This window comes from Propithecus coquereli, unplaced genomic scaffold (assembly GCF_000956105.1).
Source record: "Propithecus coquereli isolate 6110/MARCELLA unplaced genomic scaffold, Pcoq_1.0 Scaffold140, whole genome shotgun sequence".
In the NCBI taxonomy this organism is placed as follows: domain Eukaryota; kingdom Metazoa; phylum Chordata; class Mammalia; order Primates; family Indriidae; genus Propithecus; species Propithecus coquereli.
Window position 1 is genome coordinate 758,186 of NW_012138303.1, and position 22,640 is coordinate 780,825.

At 45.0% G+C, this 22,640-nt stretch overlaps 1 protein-coding gene across 1 annotated transcript in view; it reads left to right on the forward strand.

Annotated features, from left to right (window-relative positions):
• The window catches only part of LMX1A (LIM homeobox transcription factor 1, alpha), a 148,644-nt gene that overhangs the window by 91,165 nt on the left and 34,839 nt on the right, over positions 1-22,640 (forward strand). The window contains exon 4 of the mRNA XM_012639537.1: positions 13,878-14,110. Coding sequence (XP_012494991.1) covers positions 13,878-14,110 — 233 coding nt within the window. The remainder of the gene's footprint in view (positions 1-13,877; positions 14,111-22,640) is intronic.

Below are 22,640 nucleotides of genomic sequence, written 5' to 3' on the forward strand. Positions count from 1 at the left end.
GTAAATTTAGTGAGTGTATGTACAGACAGTGCACCTTCCATGACAGGAAGACATGAAGGGTTTATTGCACAAATAATAAAAAAAAAGTATTAACAGATCCAGATGCCCTCATTTCTTTTCATTGTATCTTGCATCAGCAAAATCTCTGTGCTAAACCTACTATTTTAAGTGACATTTTGCAACAAGTTATAAGTATTGTTAACTAATATATTTGAGCAAATGCCACAAGGCATCATCAGTTTCATAACATGCTAAAGCTGAACGATGAGATATTCAGTGTGGATTTGCGGTATCATTCTAAAGTGTGTTGGCTATTGCACGGACAGGTGTTAGCTAATTTTTATCTCTGTGAGAACAGACAGTTAAATTTTATGAAGAACAGAATCAGCAATGTGAATTATTGAAAGAAGATTTCTATAGGAATGCAGCATTTCTGTGTGATATCATGTCAAACCAAAATGAGTTGAATATTTCTTTGCAAGGTAAAACTAAATCTATGTATACTACGTGGCAAAAAAATCCAAGCATTTCAAAAAAAGCTATCTTTTTTCAAGACACTTCTTCTTCAAAAGGAAATTCCAGACAAACATATTCCCCAGTTAGCAAAGGTCATTGATGAGCAGGATGATGTATGTGAATTATTTGAAGAATACCCAGCTGTTTTGGACCTATTAATTGAAGAATACGATCAATGAAAGATTCACTGACTTTGAGAACCATGACATCACACTCAAATTAGCATTTCAGCCTCACCTAGTTGATATCACCAAGGCACCTAAAGAACTGCAGATGGAATTGATTGAGCTCTCAGTAGATGACATTTTAAAGTCATTGTTTGATGCTAAGAAAGATCCAGTTGAAATATGGGAAAATGCAGTAGAATACCCTTGCCTTTGGCAACATGCCCGAAAAATGCTTTCTTGCTTTTCAGCCACTTATTGCTGCAAATCTACATTCTCCTACCTAACCGAAATCAAGGTGCCTTTAAGGTCACAAATGACTGTTACCCATCTAGAGGATTAGCTGAAACTGCGGACCTCCATGCTGCAACCAAATATTCAAATGCTTTCCAACAAAAAGCAGACACAACGAAGTCATTAAAAGGGTAGTTAACTTTAAAATCAACAAATAGTTTTTATTTTTTGAAATTATTAAGTATATAGTAGTTAGATTTTTACAAAATAATGTACATCTTTAAGTATATCTAATGGAAGTTTCTTGAAGGTGGCCTTATTTGATTACAGCTAAATTAATGCAGCCTTCCAACATGAGAAGGTTCCTCACCCCTGCTCTAAGGAGTTCTCAAGACACCTGAAGTCTAACTTGAAAGGAAGACAACACAGTCTCATGGGAAAGAGGCTGCACTGGAGAGCCAGGGCCCCGGGATTCTGTACACAGTCTCCACCATTGCTGGATTTGGGGAGTGTGGTTAAAGTGTCACGTTCTGCTGTGATACCCATCTTGCCCTCTGTGTGATAAAGCCAATAGAATCTGATAATAGAATCTGATCTTCTTTCTCATTTACTTCAAAGCTGACACGTTGTACAAGAATGCACATGTCTTGAGATCCTTGAACGAAAGGCATTCTGGAAATTGAAGTAATCTGGAGATATTTTTCACTCCTCACTTAGAAAAAGAAAGTCCCACAGCAGCTCCCTGTGGCTTTTATGCCATGATGGGAGATTTTTTTCTCAGATTGTCAGTGGATATTTCTCTTTTCTTGTTTGTCTCCCCTAGAAGACTCTGGGTGTCCTTTGAGAGCAGGTGTTATGTATAAGGAGGAGGAAGACACCAGTAATCGTCACTGTTTTTTTTTTTTTTTTTGAGACAGAGTCTCACTCTGTTGCCCAGGCTAGAGTGCCGTGCTGTCAGCCTAGCTCACAGCAACCTCAAACTCCTGGGCTCAAGGGATCCTCCTGCCTCAGCCTCCTGGGTAGCTGGGACTACAGGCACGCACCACCATGCCCGGCTAATTTTTTCTATATATTTTTAGCTGTCCAATTAATTTCTTTCCATTTTTGATAGAGATGGGATCTCGCTCTTGCTCAGGGTGGTCTCGAACTCCTGAGCTCAAACGATCCACCCGCCTCAGCCTCCCAGAGAGCTAGGATTACAGACGTGAGCCACCGCGCCTGGCCATCGTCACTGTTTTGAACATTGTCATGTGCCAGGCAAATGCACCAGATGATTTAGGAACATAATCATTGGTCTTCAACATGATTCATCTAGTTCCTAATGTAGTGCTGTTGGAATAAGTTGACTCTATGATGAGCTCTTGGATGTGACAATATGGCCTTTTTTTTTCTTTTTTTTTTGGGACATATAGCACAATGGTAATAAAGAATGAAAAGTGATGGTGACCAAGGCAGATAGGATCGGTGTTGCCCCGCTGGGATCCCAGAATCTTTCCCATCAAAATGCCATCAATAATGCCCTTGTCCTTCCTATTATTACACACACCCACTCGCAGAGCCCGGGAAACATGCATTCTTTGTAAGAGTATACATTGTATTGGCCACGTGCCATCCAGCCAAGCCAAAAATTGTGGAACAATAGGAATCTGTGCCCAGAATATCAGCTAAAAATACCTCATTCCTCCTGCTCTGTTGTTTGCCGGGTATGTTTAAGAGCGTCCCAGGAGGCTAATGAGGATGAAGGGAAAGTAAAACTGACAGTTTCAAAGGAACCCAAATCTTTAACTCTCTAAAAAGAAAACATATTTTCTGTATGTCTGTTTTATGTTTCTTGCCTTTTTTGCATGTACATGTAACAATACGGAAAGTCTATAATATAAGTCATGCCACCGTGGCTTGAGTTATTCGAATCCACACTTTCACCACAGTCTTTTGCTCTAGGGCTTGACTCACAGGCAGCTTTTCAGGTTTCAGCAATGAAGAAGAGGGAGAGGGAAAAGAAAGCTTCCAAGTGGGAGAGACTCACCATCCCACACACTGTGCACTCATTCATCTGGGCAGACATCATCCACTCGCTGAGCTGGTCAGAGCACTGCTTGAGAGCCTGGAGGGATATATTTCCATCACTGGTTGGCTTCTGTTTGTTTCTTGATCATTGACTGCGCCCCAGGCTCTGGCTGGCCCTCACAGTAATCTTAGTTTTCTTTGTGGTCTGGGGTAGGTCACTGCTCCTTCTGGGCCTTGGTTTCTTTCTATTTGGAAGATGATAGAAGAGGTTGACTGATCTCTTGGGGGTGGAGGAAGACAGCTAGGGGAACAAGGCAAGAACCCGGATGTCTCAGTGCAGGTCCACACGGTGGTCAGCAGCCTCCGAAAGAGGCAGTCACCTGAGAACTGAAATGATATGAGGAAAGAGTCTGCTCCAAATATTTGCCAGATAATGTCAGCATTAACCAAATAGCAACTGCTGGCTCTGGTCGGCTGCACACGGAGCTGCCGACTTCCTGAACATATGCTGGGTGTTAGGCAATGAATGTGGTGTTGGTCAACACTGGGTGGCTAATGTCAATATTGACCTTGGGTTAGGATAGACCATAGCCATAGTTGCCGGAGTGGGGTAGACCTTCGGTTTCCTCTCAAGTGTTTGGCCTTTTATATTTGTTTGTTGGTCTCTTCTCCAGTAACATATGAAAGGCTTATTGAAGCTTAATTTAATTTGTTATAATGATGAAGAACAGAGCCTCGAGATACATATGAAGTTCTATTTTTGGCTCAGTCAGCTGTCTTGAAATAAATCACCTTACACAAATATTTACATGGGCAGATATGTTAAATTGATTTCAATAAAGGGAGTTAATAGCTACTACTTATTGTGAGCAGCGAGTAAGTGGCAGATACTTCAAATACATTATCTTATTTAATATCTAAAATATCTCCTAAGGTAGTTATGATCTCATTTTTAGAGATGAGAAAGCGGAGGCGCCAAGAGAGTCTGTAACTTGCTCACATTCTCAAAGGTAGAACCACGGTTTGAATCCAGGTTTTATCAGACTTCAAAAGCCATGCTCTTCCCACAGTGTCCTGCCGACTCTGGAACAGATGCTTTGTGGGAACAAGAAAAGTGCTTAGTCTACCATTTCAAGGTAGAAGAAGCCGTTGCCAGCAACGTTTGTGACAGGTGTGTGTTACCCGCTCTTCTTGGTGAGGCCAGCGCCTCACAGAGCCTCTGGGACGTGCAGACATCACACTTAGCGGTTCTCTCTCTGCTCGTTCATCCCATTGTATGGCCCTCCGCACAGCTCCCCAGGAGCTGCAGGGAGACAGAGACCCTGATTGGCTCTGCCAGCCACTTATTGTTTCCCATTTTCTCACCACTGCAGAGTCTTGAGACTGTCTCCTATAGATGATCCTGCCACTTCTATTGTCCCTGCAGACTTTCCCACCGCCCCGGGACCACGTGCTCAGTGGCTTATTGTGGTGGTGTTGGCTCAGCCTCAAGGACAGAGACCTTGAGCCAGCTGACAAGGTTGCTTGTGTCACTACTTCTAAGGCCACAAGCCATGCTTTTGGTTCCCAATACTTTTGAATACTCTTCTCTCATCATCTCTCCTTCAGTTTAGCCACATGGTCTCCCAGACTCCCAGCAGCAGATTTTCCGGCAGACAGTTTTGGCGTATGGCCAATCCCTGTCTCTGCCTGGATGACCTCAGTTACCAAGTCAACATGGCACCGAATGAATGCTGCTATGCTGCCCCCTGGTGGAGAGGGTGGAAACTGAGCGGTGCCCAGATCCCTGCCTTGTTGCAGAGCTGCCCAAGACCCTCACCTACTTTCTAAACCAAAGGGTTCATATGCCCTTTGATCAGAACTGGTTTCAGTGAGTGGTACCTGTGGAAAGGCAGCATGATCCCTAGTAGCCCACTGTTCAAGGTTAAAGGTGACTTGTACTTCTTATTTTGGTGGGAAAAAAACAGCACACAATGATTGGCTCAATCAGAGTTTTCCACGTGTTTGTTTTGTCCTCCATCCTTCTACTTGTTCATCTGTGGGGTGGAGCCTTTGCAAAGCTCTTTTTGAGGTCTGCAGGACTCTGGGTCAAGACTAATGTAGATCTTGGTCTTTCCAAACCTACCCCTGGTTCAGGAACTGTCTGGATGGGGCTGTCCTTGTATTCCTGCTCAGTCCTCATGGGTTGCAAAGCCCTGGCCTTGGGAGAGCCCTGAGTGTGCACAAGGCTGCCACAGTCTGCAGTGTTCCTGTGTGGGGGCACTTGTGTCATCAGCCTGGAGGGTAGGTGGGGGATGGCAAAGCAGCTAGTGTCTGGTGTCTGGTGGAAGATGGAGGAGGCCCTGGAAATCCATGGGTGAAAATCTCAGGTGTACCGACACTTAGAAAATGAAGCCTCATTTCACTGCTTGGTTTTTCACTTTGATACACAGAGCAAGAAGGCATTTCATCCAACCATGCCAGAACTGTTCGTAGGGTGTATTAGTCAGAGTTCTCCAGAGAAACAGAACCAATAGAAAGGATATAGATACAGATATAGATCTATAACAGGGGATTTGTTATTGGAATTGGCCCACGTGATTGGACTGTGGAGGCTGAGAAGTCCCACGATACTCTGTCTGTGAGCTGGAGAACCAGGAAAACCAATGGTGTCACTCTCAGTCCCAGGCCGAAGGCCTGAGAACCTGGAGTTCTGATGTCCAATGGCAGGAGAAGAAGGACATACCAGCTCCAGAAAAGAGGACAAATTCGCCTTTCCTCTGCCTTCTTTTTGTTCTATCTGAGCCCTCAACCGATTAGCTGGTGCCTGCCCATACTGGGCAAGGGTGGATCTTCCTTCCTCAGTCCCCTGGTTCAAATGCCACTCTCTTCCAGAAACATCCTCACATACATACCCAGAAGTAATGCTTTGCCAGCTTTCTGGGTATCCTTTAACTTAGTCAAGTTGACACCTAAAATTAACCATCACCGGTTGGGTAAATCCAGATAACTTCTGTGCAGATAGGCTTCACACAAACCCTGCCCCGAGCCCATCATGGTAGGTGGGAACTCAGACCTGGCTGGTCTTCTTGGCTCCTTCACACGGTTAGGTCTGGCTTCCAAACCCAGGCCAGCACCACCTGAAAGTTGGCCTCTGACATTCTTGCATTGTTTGTGGCCTTGATCCTGAACTCCTCACACCAGTCCTTCTCTTCCCATGCCCCTTCTCTGATGCTTATTCTCTTAGCTGCTGACATTACCATTCCTCATCTTTCCTCTCTCATATTTCACATTCAGATCTTTTTCTCCACCGTCATCACCATCATTGGAATAGTTACCATTTTATTGAGTGCCAAGCAGTCTTTATATATTAGTGCAGTTCATTCTCATTGGACTCTATGAAGTAGGTCCTTTTATTATTCCCATTTTATAGATGAGTAAACTAAGGCTGCCACAGCCTGACCAAGGTCACATAGCTAGTAAATGGGAGAGTAGGGACTTGGACCTAAGTTTATTAGATTTCATCATATTGCCTCCTTGTGCTACAATTTCTACAATTCAGCCTCTTTCGGGGCGGGCTTCCTTTGTTCTTTTTGTATCCAAACCTGTCCCCACTGTTTATACCTTGAAAACAATGACCTACCAGGTTACCCAGTGATTGGGGTTTCAGCAAGAATTATCTTGTTTCCCAATTGTTTTGGAGACAGAGTTAAGTCTTGGATGGCGGTATTGGGTCAAAGAAGGTGCCCACACACTATTTGTTCCCAACCCAAATTCATAGAGAATAAACCTTTTTTAGGGATCCCCTCAGGTATTTGAGCCTAAAGGGATCAACTCATTTTTTTAACTCCTGCCTTTCACCTACTTACATGTCTGCAGTGGAGTCTCAGGACCCCCTACAAAGCCACAGGCCTACCCGAGCCCCTCAGCTCAGCTGAGGCTGCCATCCTAACTTCTTGATCTTTCTGCTCGTTTCTCCTCTGAAGACAGTGCCAGAGAGGCTATGGGGAGACATGGAGAACAGGGCCTATGACTTAGCCATTGCGGAGTGTCTCTCTTTTATGGAGATGAGGCATCATGGACCAAGCTGCGCTGAAATGCAGTGAGTCTCTTTGAGTTGATAAAATAGTTCTATTTACTCCTACTCCACAAGTTTAGTGAGATAATGGAAAATGGAAATACCACAGTTCCTGGTACTGAGTGGGCATTCCATAAAGATTAATTCTCCTTTTCCTGTCCCCCACAAGCTTTTTTTCCCAATTTGTTTATTTATTTTAATTTCAGAATATTATGGGGGTACAAGCATTTTGGTTACATATAATGCCTTTGCTTCACCCAAGGCAGAGCTACAAGCATGCCCATCCCCCATACAGTGTGCTATGCGCCCATTAGTTGTGAGTTTACCCATCCTCACCACCCCCTTCCCACCCTCCCGGCACCCGATGAATATTACTTCCATGTGAGCACCTAAGTGCTGATCAGTTAGTACCAATTTCATGGTGAGTACATGTGGTGCTTGTTTTCCCGTTCTTGTGATACTTCACTTCGAAGGATGGGCTGTAGCTCCATCAGAATAATATAAGAGGTGGTAGCTCACCATTTCCACAAGCTTCTTTTCCTTTGCAGGAATACAATTTTGGGAGCTGAAATATATTCTAACTATGAGGCCCCCGGCATCAGAATGGTGGAATGATTTTCCTAAGATCACACAACAGGCACCCAAATCCGGGTGTCTTGGCATGTCGTCGTCTTGCTACTGTAATTCCTGCAGAACAGGGGTGGGCTGTTGCTTCCTGAAGTCCTGTGCTTCTTTGTTGATTGCCTTAGACTTGTTCCCTAGTAGTTTCTCAGGCGTCAAGCCTTCATATCTGCTTTTGAAACATTCATGTCTCCTTGGTTACAGAGGAGGCTTCCCAAGCCCTGTAACAAAAGCACGAAATGTAAAAATGGGAGTGAATTAAGAAATTATTCAGCCTGGTGAGTTTTAAGCATGCCTTAGGAGCAAAATGCTATCTTCCAACAATATCTTTTGGCCTTAGCTGTTTTATATTTATATGTATTTGAATGATATGCTTCTGGGAAAGATTTTGTTCAAGAATTACCATAGCAAGGCAGTGTCATACCAAAACACTATCTGGGGACCTGGATTTAGGTGTGGGCAGGGGGGGTTTCTCTGGTTGAAAGTGTGGGATGGGGGAACCTAGGGAATAGAGACACACTGCCTCCTCTGCCTCTAAATTCGTGACAGCACTGATCTAGGGCAGTCCTTCTCCATTAGGAAAGGGAATATAAGAAAACCGAGGCTCAGGGAAAGGTGGTGGCTTTTGTGAGGCCCTTGGAAAAGGCAGAACTCTTGAACCCAGATCTTCCCACTCCAAGTCCCATGCTCTTTCCTTGAATCAGGTCACTTTTCCCTTTCTGCTTTGCACAGGGCAGGGTGGCCAGGGTTGGTTACAGGAAGTATTGCTTCACTCACAGGGTCTTGGCCCCTGGTAGGGAGATGGTGCAGAGCTTGGTGTGAGTAGAGTACTCTGCCTACAGCACTTGCAGTACATGGATCGCTGAGTCTCCTGCGTCATCTCCTGGGTAGGTGTGCACGCTGGAGGTGAAGTCATGCCCTTGTCAAAGCTGGAAGGAGTCAGTGCACGGGGTCACGTGCTAAAGAGGAAGTGTTCTCTTAGGATGATGCTCACAAAACCCTTAAGCACCAAGAACCATGTCTGGGGCCAAAAAGAAAAATCCACAAGGGTTAAAAGACAGCAAGCAGGGCAAATAAAAATGACTAAAGATTGTGCTACACCTTATAGGTCACAAAGCACTCCACATATGTGTTCTCATTTAATTCTCACTAATCCAGGAATGCAGGCGTCATTGTTGCCTTTCACATCCAGGCAAACTGAGGCTGCAAGAGATGAAGCCATGTGTTCCAGGTCACACCACCCAGAAGTGCCAGAGCCTGCAAGCCCAGGCTCTCTCACCGAGACTGAAAGTTGTGCATCCTATAGCTTGTGGCTGTACAAGAAGAGATGTAAGCAAGGCGTGGACGGCACTTCAGCCAGCCTCTACTTCCCTGCCTGGCAGAGCGAGCAGGAAAGGTTGCAGGAGAAGAGGTGGAGGAAGAGAGAAAAGGAAGAGAAAGGAGAAGACAAAAGAGTCTGTGACCCCCAGCCTAAGTCAAGTGGATGGGTCTCTCCTTTGTGCTGTTCCCAGCTATGTCTCTCTGCATACCCCAAATACACCCTACTCTGGTCAGTCATTTGGACTCTGCTGCTTGCTGGAGAATGTGACCTCCCTAAGGACAGGGGCAGCTTTATTTGTCATGGCGTCCCCAGCGCCTGCCCCCTAGAGAGCCATCAATAGAAGACGGAGGGCGCTGGGTGCTGACTCTCTGGGGCAGGCACTGCGCTGGATGCTTTTCCAGGAGGCAGATACTACCATTCCCATCTTATAGGCGAGGGAATGAGATGCAAAGAGGAGATAAGGAGTCATTCGGAGAGCTTTCAGGGGCAGGAGCATTTACAGAAGGGAGGAAAGTTGAGCGTGGTTATGTGTGCCCAGGTGAGCCAGGCATTTCCCGGGCACAGCCAGGCTGCCGGGCTCGGAACCCAGAGTGAGGTCTCATTAGCATTCAGAGGGGAAGAGCCATGGGGGATGCCGTCCAGAGCATTAGGAAGAGACAGACTGTGTTTTAATTATGACCTAGACTTTTGAACAAATCCTTTTCTCTGCTTGTCTGAGCCTTAGAGAAAACAACTTGTGGGAGGTGTACGGTCGGCAGCTGGGTCCACAGTGGTACCCGTACAGCTGTGTACACATCTGGCACACAGGTGGTGGGCAGCATGTGCCTTTTCTCCTTGAATTGCTCTGGGGTTGGTGAAGGTAACAAGAGTCAAGGTGGTACGGCAAGGTTGACCTGGTTTGGGCCCGGAGGGAGAGGGCGGATGGAGAGAGTGGAGGGAAACAGGACCGGCCCGCTCTTTCTTGTCCGCAATCTCCAGTGACCATGGCCATTCCAGACCACTCCCACCACTTCCTCCAGCCACCTCTGAGTCAACACGGTGGGCTTTCTTTGTCAAGCTCACGTCAGCCCTCCCTTCTCCAACTTGGGGGAAATTTTTGGAGTGGGGGGATGAAATTAAGAAGGGAAGAAAAAGAGGAGACGGTTAACAGGGTGGAAGTTAGACAAGCACAGATGCCACCACCTGCTGCTGCGGATTCTCAAGTGCTTGTTGACTCCTTGGAAGCCTTTGCCCTGAGTCTGTTTAACAGTCCATTCCAGGGGAAGGGGAGGAGAAGGAGGGCTTGGGGACAAAGGGCCTTTGAGCAGCTCCTGGAAAAGCACTGATTAGTTTGCTCAGGTCGGCAAACAGTGACTGGGGACTTGGGGCCCAAGGATGAACCGGGTGGATTTTCTGCCGAGTGCACAGCGTCCAGCGTGGGGGGAGGGAGTGAAGGCAAATATTCAAGGGACTGATGTGTCCAGAGGTTCAGACACAGAGAGAATAAACCATACTGGGCAGCCAGAGGAAGGGATAGGGCAGGGGAAGGGCTGCGGGCACCTGGAGTTCTGGTGTGTGGGCTCTAGCATACCCAATTCCTCCCCTCTCCCTGAAGCTGAGAGGCAGAGGGGAGGCGTAGCAGGCAGGTATCTCTGAGGTGGTCCTGATGGCCAGGGGCAGGGAGGACTGGGGTGGTGCCTCAGGGCGTGTGTTGAAAGGGAGACAGCATTTGCACGTCCAATCTGCAGAATGGCCTCTGCTGGGAGGCTATTCCCTTGGGGATTCGTGGGAGGAGGCTTCAGCCTCTGCCTCCAGCCTTGGCTTTCTCCACTCAAGGATTTTGAATGGCTCCCTCTTTCTCATGCAGTCTGTGTGTGACGCCTCCGTGGGAGCCCCTCCTTGACTTCCTCTTCTCTCCACCCTCAAAACTCTTCCCTTCCTCTAGGAAGCTTCCAAGATAAACGCCCAGTGCGCATGTATTAATTTAGAGTCACAAACTAGTACACTTTTAGAGTTGGGAGGTAATTAAATACTCTAATTACTTCTATATGCTATAGCTTTATGTCATTCTAGTTTGTATTCATGGGACATTGTTTTGTACCGTTCTTATTATTAATAAATATATTCTGTTTCTTAAAGGTAAATCCCTAAGGGTAGATATTTGTTTATTTGTTTGTTTGTTAGTTTACTGTCTCTTCCACAAGCATGTGAGCTCCGTGAGTTCAGGGGTGTGTTGTGTATCCTCCTGTGCCTGCAACAATGCCTGACTCACAACAGACACTCAACACATACTTGTTTATGTACATGAATGCTGTCAGGGTGGTGGCTTCTTTCCCCTTCTCCCTGCTAAGACAGAGCATGTGGTTGCAGGGTGCACGGTGGATGCTTCTGAATAAAGAAAGAATGAATGAAAAGAATAAATGATTAAATGAATGTGTGATTGGCTTTTGAGATGGGATTGGCCAGCCTTAGGCCATCATGCTAGTTGGCCTGTCTATAGGAAAATGCTTTTCAGCTGTTCACATTTTCTTAGCTGCTGCCAAGGCAGAGCTCATTCGCGGAGCAAGCTGGCGTCAGCTCACGCCTGTCTTCGTGAAGAGGGGAGTGGGTGTGTAACTTTATCTGTTCACTCTGGCCATACTACCTCTCTTTGCCCTTCTCTCCCTTATACCATCTGACTTGCCCACATCTACTGACTCCTCTGGTATGTGGGGACAAACGGAGAGTGTTTGTGAGGTTGTTCCCCCCCTCCATTGTGCTACTACTTTAAAAAAGAAAACAACTCTTTATTTTGGAAATAGTAAAATGTGTGCTATAGTGAATGAATCCCAGAGATATTTTTAGGGTATATTATCTCTGTGCTTATGCCAAAGCTTTGACAAATGCAATTATGGTATTATCAAGCAATTTTAAAAAAGGAGAAAAGAAACAGAGAGATCTGCTTTAAATTTGGGGTCTTTCATGGGCTACCCAGAACTGTTATTTAACTGGAGTGATAAGGAAGGGAAGAGACAGCTTTACTTATTATGCGTCGGCTGCTATGCTAGGCTCTTTACACATGTTATTTCAGAAAGAGGGAGAACAAATAAGATCCACGGGTCAAATCAAATCAACTTTTATTGAGTAGCCACCAAGTGCAAGAGGTCGGGGAATATATAAATATTCCATAGCCATAGGGTTATTCTTGAAATACGAGCTGTTGACAAGTTATAAACTTAGAAAAAGTTAAATAATAAGGCAAGATTAAGATAATATTGTGAGCCAGCAAGAGGAAGCAATGACTGTAGGACTTTTGGAGCTAGAAGAGATGGTCTGGCCTAACTTCTTTGACAACAGCCAGAGAAAAGGAGGTGAAAAGGGGAGAAACCGCCAGTTGGAGGTTTTGCACACAGCTATGTGCAGAGCTGGCAGCAGAAGCTGGGCCTCCGGATCCCACTACTGTTTGTATTAAAGTCCTGAGACATCTCCAGATAGCCGCTGAATGACCAGCGCAGACGGTTCATGGTGGTACAGGCGTTCAAGGAAGGGGCAGTCACTTCAGGCTGGGGGAGGGCAGATCAGGGCAGGATTCGGGGAGAAGGTGGGAGCTGAAGGGTGGTTTGGATTCAGTAGATTACACAGAGCAGGAAGGGCTTTCCAGGAGGGCGAAATGGTGTAAACAGGCCCAGCGGTAGGATATCAGCAACGCTGTATACACGAGCCCCAGCGTTATCATCACCTGGCAGCTCTGACCGCCAGGAGCCCGGGCGCCGTCCCCACGCTGCCCTGTCTCCCTGCTGTGGCTTCTGCCCCCTTCTCTCTGCCATCCCTGCTGCTGCACAAGTGCTAACCGTGATTATTTCTCTGCTGCTCACTCACCTCTCTACCCCCATTTCCATGCCACCTTTCATAGTACCAAGAGTTCCTTCTCCAAAATGTGGCTCTTACCATGTTAAAAAAATCATTCACTCACTTCCAATTGCTTGCCAGATGATGTCCAGCCCCTTAGTGTGTGATGGGGTCACGGCTTACCTCACCTGCCACCCCTCCTGCGGCACCTGCCTCCAACCTGGTGGGGTACACACCACAACCTCAGGTTCACAACTTCAGGCCTTGGCACAGGCTGTTCCCTGGGCTGGAGTGCCCCTCCTCTACCCCTTCATGCCCGCCAGCCTGCCCTCCTTCCTAGCTTTCGTTTGCTCAAGACTTATTGAACACATAATAACATGCAAATCCCCCTACTCACTCCCTGCCAGTTAGTTGTTTCCTCCTCTGCACTCCTGTAGCCCTCTGCTTTAATTATTTGGATATCGTCTGTGTCTTCCATTAGCCTGAACTCATTTCTGGAAGGGATTTTCTTTTATTCATCTTCACATCGCTAGCACTTACCGCTTTTGGTTTCGCATATGAAATAGACACTTTCTAAGTGTTTTGTTGAAAATAAATGAAATGAAATAAAAGTTAAGTACTGAGAAATGGACTAAATACGTTGAATATCAGGCTGGGAGGTTGGGATGCAATTTATCTCTCAAAAACTAGATTACGCATCTAGGAGCCGAATCACATCTGGGGAGTTTGTTAAACATTTACATTCTGGGGCATACCCTTTACATGTTGCTGGGAGTGGGCCTGGACATTTTTGTTGTTGTTGTTGTTGATTTAGATAATAAGCTCCCTCTGGGATTCTGGACAGTCTGGCACCAGTCTGGAGACCAACCTTTGGGGACACCGTGTCATGGACCACACTAAATACACCTTGGGCATTAGCTCAGACATCCTTCCTCCAGCGTCTTTAGCCTTTCTTTTCTTAAGCCTTTGAAAGAGTGACTCAACTGAATGCTTTAGTGCAGCCTCCTCAGGGAAATAAATAACTGGATTTAAAGTCTATTCGATTCTAAGCATCCTCATCCCAGTTCTCAAAGTCCCTTTTGCTGTGGACTTCAGGGGAGACTGAAGCCCAAGCCACACCTTACTCACTCCCTTTCTCTCCTGCTGCCAGGTTGTTCGCTGTCAAATGTGGGGGCTGCTTCGAAGCCATCGCACCCAATGAGTTTGTGATGCGGGCCCAGAAGAGCGTATACCACCTCAGCTGCTTCTGCTGCTGCGTCTGCGAGCGGCAACTGCAGAAGGGCGACGAGTTTGTCCTGAAGGAAGGGCAGCTGCTCTGCAAGGGGGACTACGAGAAGGAGCGGGAGCTGCTCAGCCTGGTGAGCCCAGCAGCCTCAGACTCGGGTGAGTGCCCGATGGTGGGCAGGGCTGAGGCAGGGTGGGTAGAGTGGGGTGGGGTGGCCATATGAGTTGCTTCTTGCCTAGAGGGCCAGCCACTAGGGCAGCCTAGCTCCATGGCAAGGCAGTTCTGTGTATTACAGGAACTTTCTCTATAAACTCAGTAATCTCTTATCAGTCAGCTACTACCATGACAATGGTGTGTAACAAATTACCCCGAAACTCCATGGTATACAGCCATAAACATCTCACACATGCACAAGTCTCTGAGTTAACTGGAGTGACTCTGCTTCAGGCTGAAGGCTTCCAGTTAGCTGGAGTCTGCTGATCTCAGCTGAGCTGAGCTCCAGGCTGTAGACCAGGTTTAGGTCTGCTCTGTGTGACTCATTCTGAAGTCCAGGTTTGAGGAGAAGCAGCTACGGGGCATGATTTCCCGGCAGTGGTAAAAGTGCCACACAAGCACATTTCAAGCCTCTGCGCACATTGTGTCTGCTAATATCCCGTTGGCTAACGCAAGCGTCAATTTGAAACCCAAAGTCAAGTGGAGAGGAAATACACTCCATGTACCCCAAAGCCGTGGGAGGGTATAGACACCTAATCCTATCAGAGAGAATGATGAATTAGAACCAGTAATTCAGGCTACCGCAGTCACTGAACCGCTCTAGGCTTTTGTTTCCTCGTCTGTCAAGGGGGAAGGATGGAGTCTCTCTAAGGCTTGGCGGGTCACATAAAGAAAGGAACTAGAATGATTTTGTTCCTTCTCCTCGTCACCCACCTGACACTTCCCCCTCATTGCCATGAGGGGAGGGGAAAGAGAGGAGACAGGAGAGGTTCAGAGATTTTATAGAGCAGGTTTCACAAGGCCAAAGAAATTACCTTAAATTAAAACTGCCTAGATTAAGCATGGGATGCCTTTTTGGGGTATTAGTCCCCACAGGGCAGCATTGTCTTATCCACAAGAATCTGTGAGATCCAATGAGATAAAATTCACGTGACCTTACTAGTTCTTGCCATTGCCCGTTCTGGTCCATTTCCAAGCCCGGTAAAGTGCTGACCAGGGACACCTCTGCAGCCTCACTCTGCCCCTCTCTTTGGCCTCTTCAGGGGCCTCTGATCTCTCTCACTCCACACTCCAGCCTTGGGGACACCAGCGCCTATCAGTGTCTCTTCCCGCTCTGCCCCTCTCCTTCCTTCTTTTGTCTTGCTAGCTTATCCTTCAAGCTTCCCTCTAACACCTACTTCATCAGGAAGACTCTTATTCCCTGATGTTGGGAGAGTTTACCCATAACTTCTCCTGCTGGGACGTTTATCCCACTTTACTGTGGTTACATTTGGCTGTTGTTCAGTCTGTTCAGAGTGCTAAACTCCATGAGGGACAGTATGTGTCTTTTTTACCATGGCACCCACAGGGCTTAGCATAGGCCTGGAACACTGAGGGTGCTCCATCAACTCTTTGCTAAAGAATGAATAAACAATGAAATGAAAGTATGGCATGGTGCTGAAGAACAGAAGCTCTGGAGACAGACAGGTGGGTGCTTTATCCAGGCTGTACCACTTACATCTATGCGACTTTGGGCAAGATTCTGAGCCTCTCTAAGCCGCCATTTCTACAACTGCAAAATAGTGATAATCATGCCTACCTAATAGGGAAATAAACAAGATAATGCATATAAAAGCCTGGCGTTCAATAAATGTCGGTGTTTAACACCTGCTGGCTGGTGTTAGCGTCTTCATAGTGTTGTGTTTTGCTTCCTTTGCCTCCCAGTTAGTTGGTTCTTCTTGTCTGACCCTGCTTGCAGCCTTAAGACATGTGATGCTAGGACAATCCAAACTCCTATCGGGCTTGTTGGTTTTAAGTTTTCCTGGATTTATTTTAATTTGAGAGAAATTTCTCTTTGTCAGGAACACTGGCGCTGACGTACTGAATATCACCGTCAAGGGTAAATGGGCCTTTTCTAATGCCTCCACTTGGTGTCACAAGGTCAGCTCACCCTGTCATTTCCCCCCAGGTGTCGTGCTGTGCCCACCCACTCAGGTCTCCTCCCCAGAATATTGCAAAATTTTCAAATTCCCAAAGGGCTTAGGTGCTCTAGTCATCAGTATATCAGCATGATCATAGAAAGACATGCACACCCAGGGGAACATAACCATTCCTTCTCACATGGTCACAAATGCTATGGTGTAGCTTCTCTTGGTACACAATTGTGTGGGGCTTGATAGTAAGTTATCCAATTGGCCCCTGTGTTAAAAGTTTACAGATTTTCCTTGACTGCAACATCAACATGAGGCATTAGTGTATTATCCTTATCCTCCCACCCCTGCACAAAAAGGCAATAAGAGAAATCTGGATCTGAGCAGCATTGATAGATTAATAGAATTATAACGTTCAGAGTGAAGGAACTGCAACAGGTCCACTTTTCTGGTCACATTTTCAGCAATATGTTCAGTTCTGGGAATTTCTCTTTGAGGCTGATATCGACAAATTGGAGCTTTCCAGTTCATTCATTCATGTATTCAGTAGGCATATCTTGAGTGCTCGCTTTACACCAGGCACAGCCTCATCATATGAATGATAAGAACGGTGCGGGAGTAGGGAGGTCTCAAAACCATGTCAAATGAAGGAATTGTCTAGGCTAGAAAAGTAAAGACTAAATAAGGACATAACTGTTGCCTTCAAATGGTTGGATCAGACTGATTTTTTTCCTAAGTTCAGAGAGCAGAATTAAAATTCATTTATTTAATTATTCAACATAATCATTGAGTGCTTTCACTGTAGATAGAAAGGAGTACAGGGAAACACTTTTCAGCTCAACACAGAGGATGTTGGAATGTCATTATAATTATTAGGTCTAACAAAGAGTAAGACTATTCAAGATACTACCTCCCCATTTGTTGAAAGTAATATTGGTGGTGTGGGACGGGACAGTGGTTCTAGAAGATCTCTGTTATCCCTCTCAACTCTAAAAATCAATAATTATTTTTGTGGTTTTAAATGAAATGACATTCAAGTCTCAACTAGAATGAAATATCTCATTTGGATCACAGATTTTTGTCAATTATATAAATGCTGCCTGTCTTGTGTTGTAAAATGTTTTGTGTATCCAAGTGTCCTTCACTAATGAGAGGACAAACTTCCAGAGAATAGGGTTGTAGCTTTTAATTCCTTTGTTCCCTTAACAAAGCTTAGCATGAGGCCAAGAGGAGAGTAAGTGATCAATAAGTACTTAATGAGTTGAATTAAATCTTCAAGGAGCGAAGTCCACCTCATATTAGAGGTTTACAGAAAGTAAACAATATTAGATTCTGTCCTAGTACAAATACAATTTCCCCTCTGGTTTCTGTCTTGAGCACCATACGTATATATTGTAGATGTTTAGTAAATATTTGTTGAGTGAATGATTGACCTGTCATCTTTAACACTTTTATCAATGATTCGGATGAAGACACACAAGGCAGGTTTATTCAATTTGCAGATGACACAAACCTGGCAGGGAATGCTGGCGTGGCAGCTGATACTCTCAAGGTTCAAAAACATTTTGACACACTAACAGATCAGCACAAAGTTGGCGAGATGAAATCTAACCATCAGGCTCCAAAATTCAATTGTATTAGTAGGAAATGGGGCCTGTTTGGGTGGAATTCCATGTGGGGTTGTAGTTGATAAGGTCAATAAGGGCTAAGAAGACAAATGCTACATTAATAGAAGTATAGTGACCCTAACATGTAATTATAGTTCTGTTATTTATTTTTTTGTGTTAGAACACATTTAGAATACCTGGGCTAATTTTAAATGATGCATTTTAGGAGGTCATTGAGTACCTAGAGAGTCTTGAGAAAAGTGATTAGCTTGTTAATGATAAATGACGAAAGAAACTCAGTATATTTAGCTTTGTAAAAATAAGGCTAAGCAATATATGAGAGTCACACCCAAGGTTACAGACCCATGTACTAGGGGAGAAATGACAGATTTTGGTTCCATATAGTGTAGCACTGTGTCCAACAAGGGTGCAGACTGAACTACCTTTGTGGGAAGTGAATTTGCTTGTCCCTTCACATTTTAATCACAGTTGGTAGAAGACTGCACCGATGATCTCTAGGGCTGCTTTAATCTAGGATTCTAGAATCTATGGTTTTATGATGCTGACCGATCTGACTTACACAAAAGCACTTGGAACGTTCACAACCACATGGGACACCAAACTCAGGAGATCTTTGGCTGTCAGAGGCTCTTTTCTGATGTGGCTCAACCTTTTTGTCCTGATCCCTGCTTTGCCGGTGGCCTTGAGGCAGCCTCCCAAGCAGATGAATGGCATTTGTAGCCAGAGTCAGACAGTTTTCTTGGGGGTCACTGGACAACCTGGATGCCCAAGGTCTCCAGGCAAGACCCCGCAACATTCACACCTGAGCTCGTCTCCTTCACCAGAGAATCAGGGGCTTGAGATTGGCAGGCACATCGGAGCTCATCCAGTCCAGACTCCCAGCAGATGCTCACCCAGCTTCCGCCCGAGTATCTTCCACCACGGGGAACTAAAGAGATACAGGGGGAAAATACCAGAGTGCTTTTCCTGCTCTCTACTCTTCACTCAGCCAACACTGCTGACACTAAATGTGTGGGGGGTTTCCCCGAAACTCCAAGCAATTCCCCAGTGGGCACCAGCTGGGTGTCCTGTAATTCAATTCAATTCTGACACCATCTACCTGGACATAACGTCAGATCCACAGGTGAAGGACTCAATCCTACAGGACTTCCCCAGCCCCTCTTCAGATGTAAGTAGTAGGTCGTCACCTGTACTTCTGACCTACTGCCTACACATTGAGGTTCCTAAAACCCTCTCCTTGGGTTCAATTAATTTGCTAGAGCAACTCACAGAACTCAGGGAAACACTTCATTTATGTTTATGCATCTATTACAAAGAATATTTTAATGAATAGAAATGAACAGCCAGGTGAAGAGATGCATGAGGCAAGGTATGCTGGAAGGGGCTGGAGCCTCCATGCCCTCTCTGGGTGCCCCACCCTCTAGGAACCTCCATGTGTTCAGCTATCTGGGAACTCCCTGAACCCTCATCTTCTGGGTTTTCATGGAGGCTTCATTGCATAGGCATGATTGATTACATCATTGGCCATTGGTGATCAGCTTAACCTCCAGCCCCTCTCCCCTCCTTGGAGATTTGGGGGACGGGGCTGAAAGTCCCAGCCCTCTAATCATGCCTTGGTCTTTCTGGCGACATGCCCCCAAAAGGGGGCCCAGCTACTGATCATCTCATTAGCATACAAAAGACATTCTTACCACTATGTATTTTCTTAGAGTTTTAGGAGCTTTTTGCCAGGAAACCAAATGAAGACCACATATATATTTCACAATATCACAGGAACTCTTGACCTCGATCCTGAGTGTAAATTGTCAGAATTGCTATATCAAGCTCCAACGTCTGTCTCCATGTGTAATCTCAGACCTTGGTCGTAGCTCTACTTGCAGGAACTCACAAAAGAAGCCAGTCTCCCCTACATGTGGCAGCTCTTCAAGTTGAAGACAGAAATCCTTGCTAAGATCTAAGAGACTTTCTAAGCTTTCTTTTTTTCCTTTCTAGTTCTTCCCCATTCTTCCAACTAGCTCTTCTAAGAGACTTTTTGCTCTATCTGGGAAAATACTACAGTCTCTTTAAGAGATACCACCAAGCAGGGAATACAGTTTTCCATATGTGATCTGAACTAGCAGAGAGTCACTATTACTACTTGTCCTGGATATCTTACTCTGTTCATGTAGTCCATGATTTCATGAGCTTTTTTGAACTGGATGCGGAAGGCACTTATTGGTTTCTGGCTGGTCCATGTTGCATTGTCGCATTTCTTAATTATCTTTAAAATCAGAGGTCATCTGAGAGTGTCTAGTGCAGCAGTTTTAAAAAACTTTTTAAGATAAGATGTTTTTTAAATTTTGAAATAAAATTTTAGATTTACAGAGCAATTGCAAAATAGCGCACAAGTTCCTGTATTCCTACATCCGGCTTTCCTTAATGTTAACATTTTATAAACTGTGGTATATTTATCAAAACTAAGAAATTGACATTGGCATAGCACTCTTACTATAGACTTTACTCGATTTCATGAGATGTCCCACTAATGTCTTTATCCATTCCAGGATCTAATCCAGTACACCGTGCTGCATTTAGTTTTATGTTAAAAATCGCCTCCCTTTTTTTCTTCATTTTTGGGATCACTGAAGAGTATTTAGTCAGAATTTCATTTTTTGCTCCTCTCCCTAATGATATCTTTTGTATTTTATTTCCTTTTAGCATCTCTCACCATGGGATAAAACTGTGTTTTTTGCTTGTTTATTGGGGCTTGTTTATCATTAAAAACTTTTTCTTCCTGAAAACCAGTTTGTATTTTAGATTATGACTGCTTCAGTACCTGGCCAAGTTAAAAAAAAAAAGAAGAAGAGAAAAAAATAGATTATGCCCAAGATTTATTCCTTGGCTAAGGCACAGCTTTTTTAGGTGCTCCGCTTTTGTAGAGGGATTTTCCCAGAGGAGGTTTGGGTTGTGAAGTCCCCATCATGAGGGCCTCTTTCTGCAAAGAATGTCTTATTATTTGGATTAAGGCAGCAATGCCATGGCCTCTGTTTATGGGGTGGCCTGAACTGCACTGTGAGGCTTATGCTGCTGCTTCTTTCCTTGTGTTCTGCACTCACCTGGCCCTAACAGGGGACTCGGCATACAATAGGCACTTAGAAAATGTTTGCTTATTGTGTGAATAAAGTGATTTTGTCCTGTTCATATTAGCCTCTGAGGTCCTTATCAGAGAAGCACCAACCTCTAGTATGACTTTTCTTCTCACTGGAGCCAAAAAGAAGATTATTCACACATACTGGAGTCTGTGAATCCTTCTTTCTTCATCCTTCTAATTTTCTTTGGGATATGGGATGTTGCCACTTTGGAAGATCCAGCTGCCTCTCCTGCTGCTCTCACTGTTTGATGCATCTCTTTCTCCTCTTCCGAGTCACACTCATCATCACTGGCATTTAGACACTAGTCTTAGTTTCCTTCTACAACCTTGGAACTGATTTTTTTTTTTTTTTGTGGATTCATTATAGAAATATTCTTTTCGACGTATCTTGGAACTCTTCTTGTTCTCCAATAAATTAGATGAGAGAGGCAGTGGTTACCTCATGAATTCTGGAAAATGCCTGACTGTACTTTGGGATTATCCTTGTCAGTTCATAATCCTGAATATTATAACACAAGAAATAAAAAAAAATGTCAGCAGGAGTTATGGGGAAGTCTCATTCTCCATATTGTGGTGCTTGGGATCTAAAGTTAGACAGGTCTGAGTTTGATTCTTGCCCTACACTCACAAGCAGTGAGAACTTGGGTAAACCCTTTCCCCTCTCCAGGACTCTATTTCCTAATCAGCAAAAAGGGGGTTATAATATCTTCTCTGTGGGTTGCTGTAAGAATGAAAAGAGGTAATGTAAATCAAGGGTTTGAAACTTGGTTGATTCCCAGTAAATGACAGTTATTATTATCTCATTGTGCAGGGGCTAGTCTACTTCTGGGTAGCTCGTGGCTCATAAGCTTATTTCAGCAAAGATCCATCATTTCACAGACATCTCCTCTTCTGTCTCTGCTCTTTTGTTTTAGATGCCTCTGGATAGCTGACCTGCGGCCTCTCGGGGTACAGACAGAGGGCCTGTCATTTTGGGTGGCTAGAATGCATGGACTGGGATGAGCTGATTCACACCAGGGGCCTGTGTGTCTCAGATGTGGTTTCCAGTTTCCGAATAGTCTACCTAGCATTGCATACTGCACAGTCATTGAAGACGACCAGGAGGAAACAGTCTTGTGGTTGTTTCTGGGACTTAATAGGAATTTCAAGCAAGAATGGGAAGGATTTATCATTCTTTTATAGACCAGGAAACTGATGCTTATTGTGGTCATGACTTGAGCTGTTTTGAATGCCCAGGTACCTTCTTATTCCTGACATAACATTTCCTGGCATATAGGTATCCTGAGAGTGGAATTTTCTGTGCCTCTTGGTCTGAAGGTGGTGGTATGTCTCCCACCTTTGAATGAGTTGCTTTTGGAGTGGATTAGACTCCTCTCCTGCGACACTAGTCTTTGAGTTCAGAAAGGACACGGGACCTGACAGTTACCTGTGCGTGAATGCACCGTACAGCAAAGGCCAAAGGCACTCTTACTATTCCTGTATAGGCCTGCTAGCATTGCTCTGTTATATGCCATAATCTACCTGTCCTTCCAGGCAGCCACCTTACCAACCTTTAATTCAACAAATATTTCTTACAGACACCTCCACGGTGTCAGGCTCTGTGGTAAACACTGTGTTTTAGTTGCAGAAAAAGAAAGGCAAAGGAGTTAGTGAATACTCAGCAGAACAATTGAGAAAAACATCTCTAAGCCAACATCTGAATGTCAGGGGAATAGTAGAACAACTTTGTGATATAAAGGGGCTGACAGATGGGAAAAAGGACATAACTTGGAAATCAATCTTGCCATTCTTCCCTTTAAGAAGCAAA